At 34.4% G+C, this 24,917-nt stretch overlaps 1 protein-coding gene across 1 annotated transcript; it reads right to left on the bottom strand.

The window, feature by feature from the left end:
* Positions 1-17,525: 17,525 nt before the first annotated feature.
* On the bottom strand, positions 17,526-20,208 carry mafb (v-maf avian musculoaponeurotic fibrosarcoma oncogene homolog b (paralog b)). The gene is given in 2 exon segments (XM_051100292.1): positions 17,526-19,280; positions 19,283-20,208. Coding segments are annotated over 2 exon segments (969 nt in total). The 5' UTR covers positions 19,799-20,208; the 3' UTR covers positions 17,526-18,827.
* Between the last annotated feature and the right edge of the window lie 4,709 nt (positions 20,209-24,917).

Raw genomic sequence — 24,917 nt, 5'->3', positions numbered from 1 at the left:
ACAACTGCAAAAACAAAAACAAAAAAAAAACTCTCAAACTATCATAATGCTTGACAAGCCAAGTGTACTTGAGTTAATAATAAATAATAATAATTATTTATGCTTAAAAAAAAAAAAAAAACTCTAAAACTAGATGAGTCGATACATTTTACTTGATGGTTAAAAAGCCATTAAATGTAAACTTTCTTGAAAATTGTATCAAAGTTTTCCAAACCATCTGTATTATTCCTTTTCTTAAACAAATGGTGTATAAAATTGTGTGAAAGCATCATTTCATCAAGTCAAAGCATCTAAAACCACTTAAAAACATTTTAGCAACACCCTGGAAACCACTCAGAAACACACAACAGCATCACACCAGTGCGTTTTGCACACAAAGCACAACATATTTCCTTCAGAAAATGCAAAAATCTAGTTATCTTTGCAGGGCAAGAGGAAAAACTGGTGTGGACGGTGTTGATTATATACAGCAGTGTGCATGTGCGTGTGTGTGTGCGTGTGTGTGTGCATATGTGTGGTTAATACACCACTGCATTCTGATTGATGTGGAAGAGCTTCCTCTATGCAGATAAGCGTGCAGCACAACCCTCATATTAATGTGAAATTATTCTAATTGCTGCAGAGCCCATGATGTTCCTCCCCTCCGTTCCCATCAGCCACAGCCCTCGCTCTCGCTCTCAGCCTCACACACACAACACACGACTCATTTTCCCAACCGGCTTTTCCAACGCATCCATTTTGTCTCAGGTAGAGAGCGACTCACGTCGGCCGTCTGCAGTCCACCAGTTCTCCGTGAGGTCAAAAGGTCCGGCGCGTCACTACAACTTCACTAAAAGTGAAAACACGAGAGAGGGACTAGAGACGTCACACTAAGAGACTGGAGTGAATCAGCAAGGGATTGTGGTTCAAAACTGTTTCTCTAAGCATTTGTCAGCAAGAGTTAGCAAACAGCGTGTCTTTCCTCACATTTCCTGATGATAATGACTAGCATACGTGTGAAATTCGGGAGCCTGATGCCAGGCCGAGTGTAATTTAGCTGCTGCGTGCGATCTGTGGTGCATTATGGGATTCCGGTCCACCTCCGCTGACCCGACGAGTCTGAGGTGGTGATAAACAGAGGACGGAGCGGAAGCAGCAGTTTGAGGTCAGTCGGGACGTCCAGCTGTGTTGAAGACGAGCGTGTCTGCTAATAATGCAGAGCGACTGTAAACTCGAGCTTCTGTGAGGATGTGCTGCAACAAGCCTTTAAAACACCTGTAAAACATTTTAAACACGCGTTTTAAAACATTCACAAGCCCCTCGATCCCAGTAACGCCTCTGTTGCACTTCCTGACGTGAGCATTTAAACCAGCTCCTCCCGTGTCTGCGTCCGGACCATATTTGATTTCTGAAAGCAAGCGACACACATGGTGTGGACTGATTCTGCGGGAGAACTTGTACATTTAACACATTATTTAATTAAAACGCCAGTTTCCAAAATACATTTTTTGAGCCTGTGAATGTAAAACCTGGTGTATTTTTGTTAACGTTCCACTACATTGATATAAACAAACTTTTGTGTCATTTATGACTTTAAAGTGTTTTTGAAAATGAATGAACAGCACCAAAATCAATTATGAATCAAATCAAACTCAATCAAATCTAAATGAATTTGTCATTGTGATCAGATTTCTTGATTCATTACATTGCTTTTAATAATAATCTACATAAAAAAAATAAATAATCACTATCCTACCAAATATCAGTATTTATTATTATTATTATTATGGTTGTTTTGTTGTTGCTATATAGTTGATATATTTATTAATATAAATGTATATATCTATTAACTAGATTTTTAATTAGAGTTTATTTTTATATTTTCTGTCTTCATTTTAATTTTAGTTTAAACCTTAATTTGTGGTTTTGTCATTTTTTAATGATTTTTTGTAAAGAAGTCGACATAGTTTTCGTTTTTTAATTTAGTTTATTTTAATTATTTTAATTTATTTTAATTTAAAACTTTTCTGTTGTTTTTTCAGTTAATATTTTGTTACATTTTATTATTTATTCTATTTCAAATAACAGTACAGAATAGTACTTATTTATTTACTTACTTTTAGTTTTTTTATTTGTTTATTTTAATTTTTTTTTTATTTAAAACTTTGTTTATTCAGTTAATATTTTGTTATATTTTATTATATTTCAAATAACAGTATAGTATAGTATTTGTTTGCCTGTTTCTTTATTTTATTTAGTTTTTTATTAATTTAATTACTTTTATTTACTTTTTATTTTATTTCAGTTATTTATTTGTTATATTTTATTAGATTATTTATTATATTTAAAAGAACAGTATATAGTATGTTTGTTTGTTTACTTATTTATTCGTACATTTTACTTTTTATTTTAGTTTACTTTTATTTTAATTTAAAACATCTCTATTGTTCATTTCATTTTAGATAATATTTTATTTAATTTATTCTATTTCAAATAACAGTGTATTATAATACAGTACTCGATTATCTGTTTATTTATTTACTTTTACTTTTTATTTTAGTTCATTTTATTTCAGATAATATTTTGTGATATTATATTATTTATTCTATTTCAGATAACAACACTGTATATAGCACAGTAAAGTATAGTACAGTATTTATTTATTTAGTTTTTAGTTTATTTAAAATATTTTTATTTTAATTAAAACATTTCTATTGTTTATTTCGGTTATTATTTTGTTATATTTTATTATATTATTTATTCTATTTCAAATAACAGCATAGTATTGTATAGTATAGTACAGTATAGTTTAGTTTTTATTTGTTTGTTTGTTTGTTCGTTAGTTAGTTTGGGTGTAATGATTTTAGTTTTAGTTAACGACAGTAACCCTCTCATGCAGTCAAATAAATAAAGGGTTAATTTTTATTCTGTATTTCCTAAAATGTCATCTTATTACTTTGATTAGCTACATTTTTTATTGACTAAAAAAATGGATTTTATATACACAACAAATGCAAAAAAAAAAAATAATAATAATAAAATAAAATAATTACTAAATCTTAAATTTAGATATTGGATTAATTAGGTTAAAAATATTAAAATAAAAACATAAATAAATTACAAAAAGGAAAAATGTTTACAGCTGTGTAAAAATAATATTTACCTTACAAAAATGCATGTTTAAAAAATAAACAAACTATAAAATAAAATAATATGTAGATTATTAGCTCTAACAAAAATGAAGCTGATTACAAAACGCTCCAGATACTGTATGTGATACAACAGGCGGCACATCCGTCAACAAACGGGACGTGAGCGCACGTGTGTTCAGAAACCTGCTCTAATGGCCGAGCCGCCCCTGCCTCAGCCCTGTTATTTCCTTATTTATTTATTTCTGATAGTTAGCTCCCACAGAGCTCGCAAAATTAATGTCAGCCGGCAGAAAATAGACATCGAAAGCTAAAATTCAGCACTTTCTGCCCACAGAAGTTATTTGTCAAGCTAACAAGGAGGCGAGGAGGCGCCCCGTTCCTGCGCCGCGGCCCTGGGAAAATATATGCCATCGAATCTGCGGCTTTGGGTACGGCGAGGAATAAAAGAGTAAAAGCGAGGGATGGCGGAGAGATGGAGAGAGGGTTATGGATGCTACGTCCGTCACAGACACATTCATCCTTAGCCCGTCCGCAGACGGATGAACTGACCAGAGAACAGAGTCTGACGAGACCGTAAAACACACATTATACAACCCCGTAAACAATACAGTTATATACTGTAAATATCTCTAAACACCAGCACTGCCGTTTCCCTCTGGATATCACGTGAGGACTGTGTTGACTTCAACGTTTGTGTCTAAACGTGACGCTCGTCTGAAATACGTCACGTGTTCTGCTTGTTTTTATTATTGTACGAAACAGGCTAAAGGGTAAATGAGAGATCAGGAGGTTAAAAATCTTGATTAAAACCAGATTAGTTCATAAAAATGTAAGATTTTTATTGATGTTTAACACATTTTTGGAAACCTTTTTTATTATTCTAAATAGAAGTTTTTTTTTTTTGTTTTGTTTTTTTTTTCAAAAAGCCCAAATATGTCATGTGGTGTAACCAAGTAAATAATAAAATAAAAGAAAATAATAGTTTACATACCTTGGATTCATGTAAGTAAGTATACTTTTTCAAGTATTTGTTTTAATAATATTTCTTATATGTGTTTTTAATCATAAATATGACATTTTCTTAGTGTTATTCCATTTGATAGCCTGAATTAAGCATCCTGTCATAAAAACATAAATTAACTGATATTTTTAGAGACTTAATGATTTTGACGTTGTCTCTGTCATGTCATTTTGTGTTTTTCTCGCCACATGACAACAAAATGGCTTCCTGTTTGTTGGTTATTCCACACTGACTACATTAAATGTTACAGCAATAGTTTTTTTCCCCACAATATAAATGAAGTGAAAGTGATTGTTATTCCTATAATGTGTTTTCCTGTAACTTTTTACTTTAAGCACCCACAATAAATAAATAAATACAATGATTTTTGGCATTTTTACTATAAAAGAACTAAATAAAATGAATAAATGAATAAACAAATAAATAAATAAACAACACCAAAATGCATCTGACATCACAACTTTTTCACTTTAAGCCCCCACAAAAGGACTTTTTTTTAACATGTTTTACTTTCATATAAATAAATAAATAAATAAATAAATAAATAAAAATAAATAAATAAAACCAAAATGCAACTAAAATGCAACAACGTTCTTACTTTAAGCCCGCACAAAAATCTTTTTTTTTTAAATAAATAAATAATAATTCCATCTGAATTCACAACGTTTTTACTTTAAGCCCTTACAAAAAAGAGAAAGATTTTATTTGCTGTTTTTGTTTTACTTTCAAATAAATAAATAAATAAAACACCAAACACTTACTTTCTTACACAAAAAGGATTTTTAGACATCTTTTAAACTTTTAAATAAATAAATAAATGAAATGCCAAAATGCATCTGAATTTACACCTTTTTTTTTTATTTAAGCCCCCATAAAAAAAGAGAAAGATTTAATTTGACATTTTTTGATTTACTTTTAAATAATTAAATAAATAAATAAATAAATACACTAGTTAATAAACAAATAATAAAACAAAATGCATCTGAATTCATGACTTTTTTACTTCGAGTCCCTACAAAAAAGAAAGATTTAATTTGACATTTTTGTTTTACTTTTAAATAAATAAATAAATAAATAAATAAATAAAACAAAATGCATCTGAATTCATGACTTTTTTACTTTGAGTCCCCACAAAAAAGAAAGATTTAATTTGATATTTTTTGTTTTACTTTTAAATAAATAATAAATGCATAAATACATAAATAAATAAACAAATAAATAAATAATAAAACAAAATGCATCTGAATTCATGACTTTTTTACTTTGAGCCCCCACAAAAAAAACAAAAGATTTAATTTGACATCTTTTTTTTTTAAACTTTTAAATAAACAAATAATAAAATAACACCAAAATGCATCTGAATTCACAACAAAAAAAGAGAACGATTTTATTTGACTTTTTTTTTGTTTTACTTTTAAATAAATAAATAGGTAGGTAAGTAGGTAGGTAGGTAAGTTAGTAGTAGTAGTAATTTTAATTCAGAAAATGTATTTATTTAACACAAGACATAAAACCCTACAGACAAAATTTTAGAGGAAAGACCAAGGGCAAAAAAAAACAAACAAAAAAAAAAAAAAAATGCGGATGATGGCTAAAGGAGAGTGAGAGATTGGATGCTACAGGAAGTATTAAGTATTACGGACCCCAAGTGAAGCATTTTGGTGGAAATATGTGCATTGATCAGAGAAATCCCCAAAAAACAAAACTAATAATCTCATAAATATAAAGACACATACAAAAGACAGTTAACTGTCCTAAAACCCACTTCACCCGTTATTCATTTGCATCCAACTTTTCCTGGTGTTTACTGAAGGCACTGTGATGTTAACCGAGCACACGAGCAGGTGTCGGGACGTTTTTTCGGGCCCGAAGCGAGCCGTAGGTCAGCGGGGATGAGAACGGGCAGCAGAGTCCTCTCTCCTTGAGTCTGGGTGTATTTTTAACCACACGGTTTGAGCGGGTGTCTTCAGGAGGTGCTGCTAAATATAACTCATATCCTTACTGGCTTTGGTTACATTCAACATACGAACACACACACAAATTCACGCAGCGGACGGCACGAGGATAGAGAACGAATATGTGCGCACACTCGCACAAATCATTTCAAACAAGTAACCAAAACAAAATGATGTTTCAGAATCGCTAACACAACAACAACATCCGCTGATGTCACAAAATAAGCACAAATAAGACAAACACACCATGTACTTCCTGTGCCCTGATTGTGACCTCACATTTGAGTTTTGTTACACCGGAAATGCGTGGTTGAATGCTGGCGAATCAACGCAGAACATCGATACTGTCCTATCAGATTCACCCTCAGCTAACTAGAACACGTCCACACACGCACACTTAAGGATGTATTCGTCTTATAGACGCCAGATAATGGTTTTCAGAGTAAACTTACTATGACTTAACCTTCACAGAAACCTATCTGCATCAGTAGATTTAAAGCGAAACACAATTTGGCCAAATTATGAGCTTATAAAATCACAAAACTGCGTTTCACAGGGTATATTATATTAACGGGTCCATTTTTAGTGATGTCGGTCAATTTATGTTGAGATAACCGGTGAAGTGATCAATAACAGTCTGTTACAAGCCAAAAAACAAACACATTCATACATATTGAACAAACTGTCTACAGGCATACGTTACACCGTGAGCGTCGACAAACTCAAAAATCATGAAAGTTCCAGCCCTAAACATAATAAACAAGTCTGTCTATAACTATAACATACCCGCTAGTCATCGGTTAGTAATTCCACTGACAAGTTTATGCATTCACTCAATATAAATGCTATAGATACACTAAATATGAGAATATGAATCAAACGTTACGCCCAAGTAGGGTTTTGCTTGTTATAACACAAATGTCTGCTTATAAAATGATTTATAATCAAACATGGAAACAGTCATTAGAATTGAACTGGTAATTTGATTAAATAAAATTTCGAAAAAGGGTTTAAACATAAACACAATAAGTGTAATACTGCTTTAAATAGTTGTTGTTTTTCCAAAATAAATATTAAAACGTTTTCCGTTTAATTTAATTGCATTTTTGCTTTTGTTTTTCTGAGCAAAAAATAAATATTGCACATTTTTCCCTACTTTACAAGAAGAACCCCAATAAAATGTCAATTAGTGTAACAATCTTGTCAGGCATATTTACAACAGAATTTATGACATATTAAAAGACGAATTACTTTCACCCCAAATACTAATTAGTTGTAATTCTACATTTGTCACTATCCTAGGTTTTGCCTGTTTGTCAGTAAGAATTTTTTCTCATTTAAAACACAACAAAATTTAATATAAAATACATTATTCTTTTATATATTTTAATATGTACAAGTCACAATAAGCATGTTGTTTGAATTTTTATATAAATATTGTGTTACACTAACAATGTAACATTAGTTCAACCAAATTTTGATATTTTATTCTCCAAAAACTTATTTGAAAGTTTAAAAGTAGACACTTTACTTACATTTAATGTGTTTTGGACATAAAATCACTTTTGTAAATTTCTTTTGACGTGGACATCTTAACATCTTTGACCCATGTGTGACCCTGGACCACAAAACCAGTCATGCGAGTCATTTTTTCGAAATTGAGATTTATTTCAGCTGAAAAAATAGCTTTCCTATTGATGTATGGTTTGTTAGGATAGGATATTTGGCTGAGATGCAACTATTTAAAAATCTGCAAACTGATGGTGCAAGAAAATCAAAATATTGTGAAAATCACCTTTAAATTTGTCCAAATTATGTTTTTAGCAATGCACATTACTAATCAAAAATTAAGTTTTAATATATTTAATTTATATTTACTTATGACTGGTTTTGTAGTCCAGGGTCACATATAAACATAAAAAAATATATAAATATCTGTTTATGCACTATGTACAATAATTTTCAGTAAAAGTACCTAAATGTTTAAAAAATGTACTATAATTCATTTTATCTTATTTTAAATAATACTACGTTCAGTTTCTGAGCCACAGAAAACCTTGTGATAAAATGTGAAGTCAAATAATCACTTTTTTCATACAGAAAAAAAAAAAAAAAAAAAACTCAACTATGATGAAATATTCATAAATAAGGATTATAATAATTTTCATCTGCACAGAATAAAATAAAACTTTGCTCTTACCTCAGACTGCAGGGGCAAAGGGCAGGGGTTAGAGGTCGTATCACAGGTGTAGAAACTTTCGTGATGTCCTTTCGTGATGAACAAGATGTGCAAAAGACAGAAAGATTAAAAACAGTATTAGTATGATACCATAAAATAATCATACAACTCTACTATTCAGCACATACAATAAGAATCAGATACAACTAAAAGTCTAAAATAGTAAAATAGAGGCATTGAGGTGTATATATTTAAAATAAATAAATAAATAAACACGTAAAATAAAAAAAAATGGCTGTACAGAGCTTGTTTTACACCATTAAGCTTTAGAGATGTCATACACAAGGTATACCACACATAAAAAAATAAACTAAGAAAGCAATTAATATGCAAATTGCAGTGTAACTGACAGTTTTCTTTCTCATATCCTCTCACTAGTAGTGTTTCTGTTAAACAAAGTTAGCACATATCCCCTATAGAGCACCGCTGCCTCTAAAAAAACACATGTTAAATCCCTCGACCCAGTTCAGTTCACAAAGCCATTCATTCTGCTCTGTAATCACTGCGGGCCGGGCTGAGTGAACTCTGACCTCACAGCACACATGTGTGTTTACAGCACTTTCTATTAGAGTAAAATATCTCCAGAAAGATTAGAGAGCAAACGCTAACATCTATCCAGCACAATCTCCACCTCAGGATGTGAACAAGGTTTAAAAGCAGCGATAACACCTGCAAAAAGAAATAGCTCACCCCAAAACTGTCCCGTTCATGAAAACATCATTTGATGTGCAGCTGAAGTTCAATCGATGCAACAGAAGAAGAGCAGGGAGCCTTCGTCAAACGCGCGCGTTTGAAATGCTTTGTAAACACTTTACTTGTGTAGAAAACACAACGTTAGATGATCTCCGTTAGAAAGAAAATAATATGCGGTTGAACAACAAAAGGGAGTTAAAAACTAATAACACAATCCAGGCTGACTGGAAACACGTGACTGTGACGACATTAATACCAAACGTGACCACAAAACCAGTCTTAATGTGTGGGTTTTTCATCTGACAGCTGAATAAATAAGCTTTCCATTGATGTGTGGTTTGTTAGGATAGGACAATATTTGTTCGAGATACAACTATTTGAAAATCTTGAATATGAGGGTGCAAAAAAATCAAAATAATGAGAAAATCGCTTTTAAAGTTGTCCAAATGAAGTTTTGATATATTTACGGTAGGAAATTTACTAAATATCTTCACGGAACATGAACTTTACTTAATATCCTAATGATTTTTGGCATAAAAGTAAAGTATACAATTTTGACCCATACAATGTATTTTTACATACCAGGCGGTGCAACTTAAGACTTTTTTTTTTTAAATATATATTAAACATAAAACACAAAAACTCGTAGAGGTAACAGCATAGTATCAAACCAAGTACAGTAACAGTCAGCATCAAACCTTAAGGGGATCCACATTACAAGTAAAGCAATAAACTAAAAAAAACGACCATTTTTAAGTAATTCCAGTGAGGAGTAGAATAGTAATTCGTTTATGAAATGTTCAAAGCAACTTAAGACTGGTTTTGTGGTCGAGGGTCACAAATGTTTACGTTGCTTCATTCACGTTTCTTTCAAATCGAAATGTCCAGTGAACCCTTTTCACAAGCCTGTGATGACGCGTTTCAACGGTCATCATCATCATAAATCCTTTAACGTTTTTTATATTTTGATTTTTAAAAATGTGTATGTACATTTATAACACTATCATTTGTATTATATCACCTTTTCATTAAGTTACAAAAAAATAAAAATAAATAAATAAAATAGTTAACGCTATGCGGGGGTGTTTCTACTGCCGCGTCTATGGACGGGACGGTTTTCTCTTCTGACTGCCGATATCAGACTAGTTCGATTTTTTTCCTTTGATTGAAAGTCGTGAAAACACTATCGTGTATATTTTCTTTTGCTATTTGAGAAAATGGGAATGCAAAAAAATATATTTGTGGTACTCTCCCATTCACTGCACTCAAATTTTATGACGACTTCCGCTATGAAAAACCCGGAAATGTGAGAAAGGTCCATAAGTGGCGCTACGAAGCGTTCAATATTCTCCCAAACAGAAGAACGTGAATGTGGAAACGCTCGTGTGTATCACCGGAATTTGGATTTGGCCATGTCAGGTGAGTAACGAGAAAAGAAAATACGTTATTTTTAAAAATACGTTATTTTCAAACTTGATTGCGTTTGAAAATAACGTATTACACCACATACAGTAAACACAACGCTTAACCTAACATAATGTTTTAACAAATGTGAGATAAAAATGTATTTGCTGAAGCAAGCATGCCATTATACTTTATTTTTACAAGTCTGTGAGCTTTTTTATCGAATGTCATGACTCAAGTGCACAGCTGTAGGCTACCAGTTGAGCTAACGAGCAAGTTTGCTACTTCTAAAACACCATATAGCCTATAAATTCTGGGAAGTAGACATTTTTATGTATTCATTAGTTTACAAATCACGCACTATGGTAAAAATGCTCTGTAACCATAACAAGACACAGTGCTAAAATAAGCTTTCTTAATCAAAAATATACAGTGTTTGCACTTACGTCATGATGTGGTCAATTACCCGGATGTGCGACCATATTGGCGATTTTCCGATGTAAACAACAGCAATGATTGCACGGTTAATGTACTACTGAATACATTGTTCTACTAATTTATTTGACAAACTAATATTAATGGATGGTAAAGATACGTACAAGCAGAATTAATTAAGATATTAAGCTAATATTTCACCTATACCTGACTGGAAATGATAAGAACAAACACAAATGTTTTCAAGATTTTTGCTCTGGAAATCATGGTTCAGTTTGGCCAACCACAAACATCTTTTGTCCCTCAGACAGTTTTTTGCACTCTTCTCCTTGATTTGTTATAGCTTTTAGCAGTCTATAGCACTTCAAATGTTTTTCCTGGTCTGACTGACTAGTACAATCCAAAAAAATGACAATAATTGACCATTTTCAGCAATAATCAGCAAAATATGTGAGTTTTGTTAGGTTCAGATGCATTGTTTATGTTCAGTGCCACCAATATGGCCGATTGATGACATGTTGTCAATATCATAATTTGTGTGAAAAGAAATAAAATTTATTGGTGTTTTACTGCCGCTGGTGTTCATTTCAGCTGGAAACTGAAGTTAATTGTATATGTGTATACATTTTTGCAAAGCGCTATAAAAAACGTTGTTTCAACTTTAGAAAAGTAAGTGTTTGTGCTGCCTTAAAATGTTGTCAACTTAAATATCCAAGTTGTCACTTGTACAAATCGAGTGGACTAAACGTAAAATTTTAAGGTTCTATACTGTTTTTTTTTTTCAACAGTACGGTTCTATACTGTTTTTTTTTTTCAACAGTACAGAGTCACATTTTTCCAGTGAGCATATGTTGCAATATTAAAAATGATAAAAATGATAAAAAAAATTGCAAAGACAGAGAAAAATGAAAGTGAGTGAGCATAAAAAACTTATTTTTGACTTTTGCTTTGCTTTTAAGCGAAGATTATAGTTCTGCAGTAGCAGCGTGACTGTGGCGGTTGTGAAACAGGACGCTGTGAAGGCGTTTTATTGATACGAGTGGCACAGAGCAGCTCAAGGACTTGCTTTTGTTTTCATATTCACCTCACTGCTGTGCTCTCTGCCACAGGACATGACATCACTCGCTGGGGTCACGGCCCGCCACCGACTCCACGATGAAGAAAAAAAAAGGAAAGGGGGAGAGATGAAGACGAGAAAAGAAAGACTTGGGAAGTGGTGCTCTGTAGGTCACCTTGCCTGGCTGAGAGATCAATGTCGCTTTTGACTCGCTGGTTAAAGAGAGAGAGAGCGAGAGACTGCAGCCCAGACACCTTGCCAGTAAATCACCTTGCCAGCTTCATTGAGATGCAGGTATAACACAGGATGGGCACAAGGCCAATGCCTACAATACCCACAAACACACACACACACACATACACACACACAGGGCTCTTCCTAAAACTCCAACATACTTTAGCAATTAAAAGGATAGTTCAGGAAATATTACATTGGAAAGAAAATAGTGCACAAAATATATGGATCTGTTAGATAATTACATGTGTGAGTTAAAGGGATAAGTCATAAAAATGTGTGAGAAAATAGAATACAATAAGCTATATAATTATATAGGTAAGTAAATATATATATACATGTTAAAAATGATTAAAAAATAATGATAGTCTGCTGTATGTAAATAACTAAAATGTCATAAATGTCATAATGTCCTATTGTTGATCTCACAAAAATAAGACAATTTAGAGCTATTTGGCTTTATAAGATTGGAAAATAGTGCACAAAACAGACTATTTTAACCAGCATGCGTAGATAATTATGGGCATGAATTAAAAGGATAGTTCCTCAAAAATGTGTGAAAAATTATAACATAAACTATACAATTAACTAATTAAATGAGTGAGTGCGTGAGTAAATAAATAAATGAAACAATAAATAAATAAATAGATTTATGGGTGGGAGTGGAAGAAATAGTTCATGAAAAACAATTAAGTGTATAAATAAGTCTAATAAATAAGTATATCTATCTATCTATCTATCTATCTGTAAAACTATGCAATTAAATAAATAAATAAATGAGAAAAAAAGATCATTATGGATGTGAGTAAAAGGGTTAATTTATCAAAAATGTGGGGAAAAATGAATGTAATATAAAGAAGCAAATAAAAAATGAACTAAAAAATAACGCAGCTCTGCTGTATAAATGACTGAAATGTCACAATTTCAACTGGTTTCCTATTTTTTTGACCTTGCAACAAAAAGATCAATGTGTCACACTGATATTGTTACAGAAAACAACTCTATTATATGCAATAACCTAATCAGGATTGCCCACAATCAGTGATTTTGATACGCTTATGTGGTGTTATAGATTTATTTTTCTTTTTAAAGCTTGACAGGCACAGTCACCATCCACTTTCATTGTGTGTAAAAGAGCAGCTTGAACCTTCTACTAAATCTTTCCTTTTCCAATTTTCTTATGTTTTTCAAATGTAAATGACATGAGGGTGAATATATTGCATAATTATTATATTTTTCTATTTTATTAAGTTTTTCTGTTTATTATATAGATTTTTTTCCCATTTTTGATGAACTGTCCCTTTAACTCCGACCCGTAATGATCTAACGCATGGCTGCTTTTCGAAAACAAACACTCCAGCATCGCGCGTGGCGTCTCTTTGGCTCTGTCCTAAAGTACAAGGAAACCTTCAAAGCTCAGGCAATCAACACAAACACATCCATTTCCTCAGTGTAACGGTGGAGGGAAAGTTAAATTATTATCTTTTCAAATAGCTGCTCTATAACTCAGGTTTACAGAGGCAGAGCGGGGTCGGGGGACGGCGGCACGTCTGCGGATGATGGACGCACATGGCAGGGACATAAACTCCCTCCTTTAAATCACTCTAAATGGAAATGTTTAGCGTGGAGAGATGCAGATGAGCTCCGATTCCAACACCGCCGAGCTTGTTTTTGTGCTTCCGAATGAAAAACGCCCGCAGCGCTTTGACACCGAAAGACGCAACGGCCAGAGAAAGTGAGAGTAGAAAATAAACATTTAGTTATTTATTTTATTTTTATATATTGGGTAAGACAAGGCCTTGATTAGCGGTTATAATTTTAGTTGCAATATTCCAAATTTGTTAGCTCAAGTAAATTTCCCAGAGTGCATTTGCTCAAATTATTGTGTCAACACAATCGACTCGAGCTTGACACTGGCATATTTCTCTGCGTTCGGCGAGGCCTTGCAGTCACGACCATCATTTTTAATCCACGCTGTGAGAAAATCGCTCAAAAAAACGCCTGCCAAGCTAAACAACGACTCCCAGCAGAGACAATGTCTGATATGATTAAAGATATTACCCTGTAACGCTGCTGTATGTAAATGATTGAAATGTCAATATGCATGAGTTGAACTGTGATTTCCTATTGTTGACCTCGGATGCAAAAGACCGATATTGTGACAGAAGACAACTATATTATCTGTAATAACCTAATCAGGATTGCCCGCGACCAATGATTAGGGCACATATGGTGTCAATATCCCGCTGCTGATTGAATTAAGTGGAATCGCAGAGTGTATGCAATTTGTGTGCATTCGTTGCATGCATATGTGTGTGTTTTCAGTGGATCGGTGTGAAAGCATCGGCCTGTGTGTGTGTGTGCGTTTTGCCGATTTGTGCTAGATGCATGTCGGTTATGGAGCCGAGGTGTGAAAATATACACTGTGTGTGTAATGAAATCCACTGACTTCATTCACAAGCTGAAATGAAATTTTGAAGTTTGCTTCGTCTATGGTAATGCGGTCTGTCATCAGAGGCTGCTAAACAGGATGTGTTTCAGTGTATCATTAAATGTTTGATTGTGTCTGATAATGCTTGTTAATGCTTGATTGTGTCTGATAATGCTGGTTTGAGTTAGGAAAAGCAAGATTAAATCAAAGTTTTAAATAGTAACAGCTGGATTTGTGCGAGATTTGCACCAATAAATTCATGGAATTTAAAAGCAAATGTACTGAAATGATCTTCACACTTTAAACGTAGTCGTAGTTTTCTAAAGCAGAAACCAAAAATGTCATATCCGGTGCCAGCAAAATAAATAAATTAATTAAAAAAAATCTAAATATTTAAAGGAATGAATGAATGAATTCATTTATTTATTTATTAAGGCATGGCCTTAATTATCAGTTAAGTATTTTTATATCATTTTCAGTTAAGTATTTGCTGGCCAAAAAGCTGAGCAGATTTTATATAGATTTTAGTATATTTAATAATATATATATATATATATATATATATATATATATATATATACATACATATATATATGGACATATATATATATATATATATATATATATATATATATATATATATATATATATTATAATATTTTTATTAATAGACAATAATTGTTGTTTAATTACCATATACAGTCTTCACATTAGTGTAAAATATGCCAGGTTATTTCTGTTTTGGACGTTTCATTAATAGGAAACGATAGATAGATATTTTAAAAATGTAAAAAAAAAAATGCACTGAATTGATATTGCACACTTTAAGTTTTGAAACTATGTTGTAGTTTTTTAAAACAGACGCCAGACGCATCATATTTTGTGTGTGCAAAATAAATAAATAAAAATAAATAAATACAAATATTTTAAATCTAAGCAAAAAATCGAAATCAAATTATTTTTCTGGCTAAATAGCTGAAACTGGAAGTATATTAAAAATATACATATATCAAATGGAATACAAAAATAAAACATACTGAATTGATATTGCACACTTTAAGTTTTCAAACTCTGTAGTTTTTTAAAATCTGATCTTTTTCAGTGGGAGAAAAACAAATCAATAATAGTAATAATAATAATTAACAAATCTCCTCTGGCTAAAAAGCTGTAACTGGATGCATAATAATAATAATAGTAAAATAACTAGGATGGAAAAAAGGAGTCCACGTTGCACCTGCTGTCTGGTACAGTGTGTATCTACTGTTCTGAGTTTTAACGGTGATGTCATTAACCAGTTTTGCGTTTTGACCTCATCAAGCAGAAAAGCTATAAATTACAGGCGCCGCAGCCACTCAAAGGCAGTCGAAGCCCAGCTGGGGAAAATCACCAATGATTCATCAATTTAAAGGAGCAGAAACAAGGTCTTTTCTCCACTATTAATCATGCAAGAAATCATTGTGCTTTCCACGGCGTGGACCATACAGCCGTTTCCCTGAGCTCGCACGGCCTAGCGTATGAACGATGGGCTCTGAATTCCTCTGAACGCCGTGCGTTTACGGCTGTGTGCGTCATCCATTTGATATTCAAATCATCATTGTGCTGATGAGCCTCTACGTTTTCACCAAACGCCCTGAATTCAGACATCCCACACACACACACACACACACGCACACACACACACTTCTTTTCACTTTCTTTCCAGCTGTGAGCCCACATCCTGTTTGCTGTGACAATGAGAGGGGAAGCTTGAGTCACTCTTCTAATTATTTTGGGACTGATAATAGCAATGGCTTGAGAACAACTGATGGGCCTTAAGAGATAAAGAAGCTGAAAAGTACAAGAAGATTGGAGAAAACAAAAAGGAAATGCGACATTGAGAAACAGGCTGTCATTTGACATCTTCAGGGGAATTTGCTGGGTGATAAGTGGAGGTTGTGACTTACATATTTAGTTTTGTGCTTTATGAAACACAAACAGACCACAGGTCATTTGTTTTGATGAACTCTAAGTAAAAGTGACTGCTAATGATGTTTAGTTAGCCTAAAAAGGCCTGACTGCTAGTCAAGAGTGCCTGGTAGAAAAGAAACAATGGTTATTAATTGATAATAAACTTCCAGTCACACTTAAGTTGATGTTATTCAAAGAAAACGATGATTTATCGATCTGACAGCTTCTGTAAATTTTAGGTGCGGTTTAGAAATACTTACAGTGATGTAGAGGCGAATCTGTTTGTCAAAATCGTAGTTTTTGCGGAATATACTACTTATTTAAATTATACAAACAAGTATAAACTCTCCCTAAATTAATGATTAACCAGGGTAGCGAAACTAAACTGTTGTCGTTTGATAAGACGTGTTTAAACTGTACGGTGGACGCAATAAGGTTTTTCTAATTTTTGGCCGAGCAAGTTATAGAAATAAATTTTAAGAACGGAAAGGAGAAAAAAGGTCTGTTTCATTCCTGAAATCAAGAGCTATTTAAAGATAAGTTTGTGTTTGTAAATGATTGTTTATATAATATGGAATCTGTCTTTAGTGAATTACTGAATTACAAACGCACACAGCGCGCCCAAATAAGTGAGCGCGCATTTTGTCGTGTTTATCAAAAATGTTGCTGTGTACACTGTTATGTTGCCTTTTTTCAAATGAAAATAATTGTATCTGTCATATGTTATTTTAGTTCACTCACAATTCAAGCTAATTCGATTTAATTAGAGATTTGCTCACCTCTTAAAACTCGGGCAGACTGTGACGCGGCAACAAGTGAAATCGTGAACTTTCCTCATAACTATAAAACATTAAAAATCAAAAACACGTCTTTCATTTTCTAATGAACATGTGTTGTTAAAACCGTATTCAGTGAGAGAGTCAGATTTTAGGGGTGCTTTTATAAATAACACGAGGACATTTGATTTTAAATATTTAACATTTATTGATGAACTACATACTGCTGCAGTTTGTACAGTCATTATCTGTCAATTAATCGATATCAAATATTAAAACGATGTATCCCTGTATGTGTTACACAAGCTGGAACTATTACGTTTTCCGAAAGGTTTAATTTCCCACCTGATGCAAGTAAATATTTTAAAGCAGCGAGCTGCGAAATATTTCAATATTCTGCTATGTAACAATTAGATTTATATTTAGATGCAAATCCTTTGAGTGCAATATTTCGAGCGCATGCTCTTCATTGATACAATATTCTTCTCTTTAATGAGAATAATTTATAAACACTTTAGTGGATTGAACAGTCCGAAATCGCTCATTTGACCATATTTTATGTGGAGTGACATGTTTGTCAAATTGAAAATCTTTCACAGTCTTAAGTGTATCACACTGAGATAAGTTACAGTTGTTTCAGGGGTTTAATAAAGTCTCTTCGTCCGAAAAGAAAAAGGATAATCATACAGAATCACTCTTCGTGCCCAAACATATGTTTCATTACTATAATTGCTGTACAAAAATGACAGGAGTTTGTCGATTCATGAAGGCAATGTAAGGGATGAAAAGATGTCACTTTTTTGCTCAGAGTCCCAAAAAAGTGTAGAAGACCAGACAATGAGAAAATGAATGTAATGTCGGAGCACTTCAGTTCAGGTAAAAGAAACAAGGTAAAACATCGTCAGCCAACATGACCAGCATGTGGGGTCGACACATATATCGCGTCCGATAGACAAATAAATACATTATTGAATGAGTTCTTCACAACAACACAAGATGTGATGTAGTTTGGATGAGACACAAAGTCAATCTCGCTCAGCCTATGAAGGAAATGAGTCTGTCATGGGTTCAAACACTTCTCCATGCTTTCAATGTACAGTGCACTCACGTAACCAGCATGTGTCACTTGAACTTTGCAAAAATGCGAACTTAAAAGTTACGCAACACGAGGCATAGGACAACATGGGGAAATATCGAATGAAAGTACGTTCACATGTTACAGTTTGAAAAGAAGAGACAAAATGAAAAGAACTCGGCGATGGAAAAGTCCTATTAGTATTGTCCAGAAGCGGAGAGCAAAAGTTATGTAGGCTAAACGCTAATGCTCGATTTCTTCATTACTGGGTTAAATTTATCTAGGTTTTGCAAAAAAATAAAAATAAAAATAAAAAATAAATAAAAGTGTGAGAGGTCTGCCCCGCCGCGCCCAATCCAACACAACGAGAGAATAAAGCGCGTACGAAACTTTTGCACATCGCTGCTGCTCTATTAAGTGCCGGTAAACTCACATGAAAAACTCCGGGGACGACGGGTTGTTGTCGCTGCTGGATCCGTTTTCTCTGAAGCCGCTGCTGATGAGCTTCTCGTATTTTTCTTTGTACGCGTCTCTCTCGCGGACCAGTCTGGAGATCTCCTGCTTGAGGTGGTCCACCTGCTGCATGAGCTGGTTCTTCTCGCCCTCCAGGACGTGCCTCTGCTGGACCCGCTTGTAGCGGCACGACTGCGCGTAGCCTCTGTTTTTGAGGGTTCTCCTCTTCTGTTTGAGCCGGATGACCTCCTCCTTGCTGACCCCCCGGAGCTGTCGGTTGAGCTCCCGCACGGACATGGTCACCAGCTGCTCGTCCGAGAAGCGGTCGTCCAGGTGCATGTGCTGGTGGCCGGCGGAGTTGCCGCCGGACTGCACCCCGGGCGTCGGATGGTGGCCGCCCGGGTGGTGGTGGTGATGGTGGTGGTGGTGGGGGGCGCCCCGTTCTGGGCTGCGGCGGCCGCGATGACCGCGGAGACCACCGCGGCGGCGGAGCCCATCTCCTCGCCGGCCATGGCGCCTCCCGCCCCGGCTGCGCTGGTAAACTGCTGCCCTCTAGCATAGCCGTCGAAGCTCTGGAGCTGGTGACTGCTGTTGATCAGCGCCTCCACTGCGTCCTCGGGGCTGAAGCCCAAAGCCTCCGGGTTGAGCTGCTGTTGGTAGCCGGTCATCCAGTAAAAATCCTCCAGGTGCGCCTTCTGCTCGCTCCCGGAGCCCGGGCTGGGCGCCGAGAAGCTTGGGGAAGGGGGAACCGAGCTGCAAGGCGTGCTCATCGGGGTGGAAGACAGGGATCCCCCGGCGATCAGGCGGCTGCACTGGCTGATGCTGCGATCGGGCTCCACCGGCTCCTTTTTCACTTCAAACTTCATCAGATCGAAGTCATTAACATATTCCATGGCCAGGGGACTGGTGGGCAGGTCGGAGCTGCTCATTGCCAGTTCTGATGCCATCCTTTTGCTGTTGACAGTCCTCCAAAGGGGGTGAAGAGCAGCTGTCAAAGTGGTCGGGTTCGAGACAGCGTGAGCCAGCTTGATTTCTTTATTTAATTCTTCAAAAGCAAAGAAAAGGGTTCGGGAGCGCCGATTTATTTTTTTGAATTGACGCGTTTTCGCCTCGCGCGCACAGACGCAGGAAGGAACGCGTGCGTCTCCAGTTCCTCTCTCTTTGTACGCGAGTGTCGACGCGTTTGAGTCGCAAACATTTAACACTGCATGGCTGCGTGGCTTTTTTCTGTCTTTTTTCAATAGTTTCGTTCAAATGAAGACCGTAACATGTATGTGATTGGCAATTGGATGCTTGGCTGGAGAGAAAAAAAAAGTACTCCGGGCTTGTTCTAGAGTTTTTAAAGGATCACCGAGCATAGGAGTATAAAAGCAATGCTGAGTTTTATAGCCGCCCTGACGTCAGGTTTGAAATACGAAATTGACTCGGACTCGTAGCCAATAGGCTCGCTGAATCCGAGGGTCAATTTACATACTAGAGAAGAAACAAAAAAGTTTTCCGAACTGTCAGAACTGACAGAGAGCTAAACGACCACTTTAACTCTTTATGGACACTGATTTCTGTGCTATTTAAAGCAGGTAACGCTTCTACACATCTTTTCAGTCATTGCATTTTTTCATTTCACACAGCCTGTTTAGTCTAACGGTGTGCAGTAATCATAATTATTTATGCGTCATGATTATAACCGATATTGTTAAAACAACCATTTACACTTTTGTAACTACACAAAAGCAATGCTTTGTTTAAAGTACAATATTATTGTTTTCTTTCCTTTTTTTAAAAAAACAAGAAACTACTTGAATACCATAATTAGGTTTATAAATGTCACGCGCATTATTTTAATTACGTTATCGCTTGAGAAACCCAACGAAAATCTTTAATAACAGCCTATTATTGGTGATTCAAACATACTGCGGACGACGAATGTATTAGCGGCAGATGTAACTTCTAACGCACTTAAAATGGCCATATGGTTACCACAGAGTACGCGTCTTTATGTTGTTTTAATGTGAATATATTCATCCATTACATTTTTTTTTCTCCACTGTCCCACAAAACGTGGTCTGGAAGCCCTTACATGAGAGCGGACATGCGGTTTCAAAACTCAACAGCGCCCCCTTTCGGCGGAGCCGAACCGCATCTGTCCATTAGCGGAGTGTTTCATCTCTGTGTGTCAGATCACTGTCACATGTTCAGATTGTTTTAAAGGCACTGGGGAGCAGTTTTATGATTATACATCAATGGATTTCTCCATTACATACAAAAATGTACATTAAGTGCACCTTCATTTCAGAATATACTTAGGGCCACTTGAGTGTGGGGTGTGCTGACATACATTTTGCCTACCAATGTCTTCTTATTTCTTCATATGGCCACATTTTCCATTAATGCTCATGTCACCGTGTAATCATATAGTTAACTGCTGAGTCATACTAATGGACAACGTGTAATTTATTAGTAATTATTTGAGCAGCTTGTAATTGCACGCCGTTCTTGTTTTTATGTAACACGAGCACATTAATGAAGAGTATTGCTTGTTATACTTATTTATTTGAGAGTTAAATAGACTGCGTGCACGAGCGCTACACGTGTATCTCTTTAAGTGCTCAAAAACGGATCTCATTGCTGGAGGCTTTCTTAATAAACAGGATTTCTCTCCTAGAGCAGCGTTAGCTCATGAGAGCAGACAATAAAGAGGACTATTCTCACAGGAGGTATTGAAATGTGGTCGAGCTCTCTGTGGAAAAGCCAACGCCAGGAAGCCACGCAAACTACAAAGCCGCCAGCGTTAAAAATAAAAATAAATACAAGCGCAGAGTCCCAAAAGGAAATAAATATTCTCTTAGTCTCAGTGACTGTTCTCGGGGACCCGAACCTAGAAAATCAACATATTATTTGATTAATTAGATCACCCAACAAAAGCCTTCGGAGGCCGTTCAAAAGCGCTGAATAAATATTGAATTTATCTCCCTTCTGACTGTGTAACTGCTCAACAATCAAGAGAAATAAAGAGTCCCAGATATGAAAAAAAAAAAGATCTGTTTCTTTTCTGCTTCTTTAGAGCTATGGAAATCTAATTGGCATTGTCCCACAGTGTTTTCTGTCATTTTAACATACTTTTAACATCACAGAAGTGGTATATCAATATATATGATCATGGACATGAATGTATAATGGCCCTGCAATCAGTGCAGATGAAACACATCTGCTAATTGGCGACTTGCAGCTCACACTGACGCCATGAAATATTTATATTCAGCTTATGCTGTGGGGTGAAAGCCAACATACTGTTTACATGTTTACATGAACACAACAAATGAGATTGAGATTTTATGTGCTGTCATGATTTATAATTCTACAGTGTGTATGTGTCATTTTGTTTACGTCACCTGATGAAAGAACTGTATTTACTAGGTTGTGGTTGTCAGAGGTTAAGTTTACGGATCCATTCATTTCACTTGTGTAATACATTATGTAAATTGTGTTTTATTATGTTATTGTGTGTGTGTGTGTGTGTGTGTGTGTGTGTGTATTTAGGTTGTGGTTGATTTTAAGGATTCATTCAGCTGTACATACAGTAATTCAGCTTGTGTAATACATTAGTAATAACACAGTAATTTAATATGATAGATAGACAGGTAGATAGATAGATAGATAGATATTGTTTTATTACATTATTGCAATTAAAAATTCATAATAAAAATACTATAATTCACTTGTTTATTTTTTTATTCTTATTTTTATTTTCCTTTTTTAACTAAATTCAAAATCAGTTAAATGCATAACTAATATCATGTTTTTGACAGGTTTTGTGAGATTCACCTTTATTTTATATATAAAATCTGTAAGAATATATCTGTAAGATGTAAGCGTATGTAGTGTTTTTTTACAATGTCCTTGTTACATGTATGTACTATAGTAATAACAGTAAATTGTGCAAAATTACAAGCAATAACTCTAAACCAAATCCTATAATATATATATTTATATATTTCATATTGAATAGGCTATATAAAAAAAGAATTACTCCTGAAAATTGAGAAATATTTAGTCTAGTTTAACTTGATGTATTAAAATAACAAAATAAACCTGAAAAAATAAAAATAGAAATTGTATAGACACACACACATATATATATATGTGGGTCAAAGGCAAAAAAAAAAAAGAAAAAGTTTCAGCATAAAAACAATAAGTGTAAATTAAAAAAATAAAAAGTTTTTGTTTAATTTAATTGCATTTTTATTTCTCTGAGCAAAAAATAAAAATAAATTTTTCCCTAATTTACAAAAGACACCCACTATAATTAAGTTTAACAATCTTGTCAAGCATATTTACAACAAAAATCAATTTATGACATATTAAAAGATTAATTACTTTCACCCCAAATACTAATTAGTTGTAATTCTACATTTCTCACTATCCTAGGTTTTGTCCATTTGTCAGTAAGAATTTTTTTACTCATTTAAAATACAAAATTGAATATGCTCCCTTATTATTTTATATATTTTAATATGTACAAGTCAGAATAAGCATGTTGTTTGAATTTTTACATAAATATTGTGTTACACTGAATGACAATATAACATTATTTTATCCAATTTTTGACATTTTATTCTACAAAGACTATTTGAAACCTTAAAAATAGATACTTTACTTACATTTAATGTGCTTTCCATGGACATAAAATCACTTTTGTAATTTATTTTTGATGTGGACATCTTAACTTATTTATTGTTTGTTTGTTTATATATATATATATATATATATATATATATATATATATATATATATATATATATATATATATATATATATAATTTTTTTTTTTTTTAACTAGAATTAACCTAGAAGCAGAACACATATGAAAACAAACAAAAAAAAAAAACTATATTAGTATATCAGTGATACTACAGCATTTTGCTGGAAAATGAGTTTTGCTGGTATTAATTAATGTATTTCGGTTGATACGTTTATGTTAAACATTATTTTTGACTTCATTTCGATACCATTTCTTCAGTGAATGCTTGTAATGATGGTGTTCAGTCAGGTCATGTCACAGTTACACCTTTTGTATTATTGTATAATCATTGTGTAATTGTGGATGCAAGGACATTTTAATGAAAAGGAGCTTGATTTAACATTTCAAGAGCATTTGGTTCCTTTCAGCGTGTTTCACGAGTAGCAGCGATTGCTGTGGGGGCGGGAGACCCTTCTGATCAATGAGAGAGAGAGAGGGAGAGAGAGAGGGACTTCCTCTAATCTACTAAGATTCATCATATCCCATTTCCTGGCTCTTCATGTTCATATGAGCACATTACCAAGGTCTTTGTTAATGAGAGATTTTATGACCTTTCTGAATCCACCCCCCTCGAGAATATTGATGAATATTGTTTAAAAATAACTGGCTGTATGATTTACAGTTCATCCACATACATTTAATTATTGTAACCATTACTGAGTTCTCCCATTGTTTTGAGCAATGGCCTCAGCTGTGAGCGAGAGCTTGCGATTTGTTTTTCTGTGAGCCGCAACCCCACGGACGTCAGCGGGCCTTCAAAACCTGCACATCTTTACGCTTTCCTCTCATATTTATTGAAGCGGTGATGTCCTTGCTCAGGTTTACACAAAAAGACTGCATTCCGTCTGAACTGAAGATGTGAAAACGGCTTCATCGCAATCTATAGACTCAAAAGCCTTTTAGAAGCTAATTCATATTTAAACAGCAATCAATAGTAGTCCACTCAAAAACGGCCTGTACTGCAGTGGGATTTTGACTGATCAATAAAAGTGACAATAATGTAAACGTGTTTTTACATGTTCTAAAGAAATATCTTTGGTGTTTGCCTGTGAAGAGAAAACACAATGGCATGTTGATAAGGCGTTGTGAGTGGTTGCCAGGGTTTTTCTATGTGGTTGCTAGAGTATTTATGCTTATTTGCAATTATAGTCCACCAAGTCTGTGATATTCAGGACTGGATATGGCTTGGGTTTCTCTATGGGATGTTTTACCCTGTTTTAGTAGGTTGGGTCTTGGCGCTGTACTCGCCCATACCGGTTTCGCAGCCT

This window comes from Labeo rohita, chromosome 25 (genome assembly GCF_022985175.1).
Source record: "Labeo rohita strain BAU-BD-2019 chromosome 25, IGBB_LRoh.1.0, whole genome shotgun sequence".
In the NCBI taxonomy this organism is placed as follows: domain Eukaryota; kingdom Metazoa; phylum Chordata; class Actinopteri; order Cypriniformes; family Cyprinidae; genus Labeo; species Labeo rohita.
The sequence above is the reverse complement of the archived record's forward strand: the minus strand, read 5'-3'. Positions and strand labels throughout refer to the sequence as shown.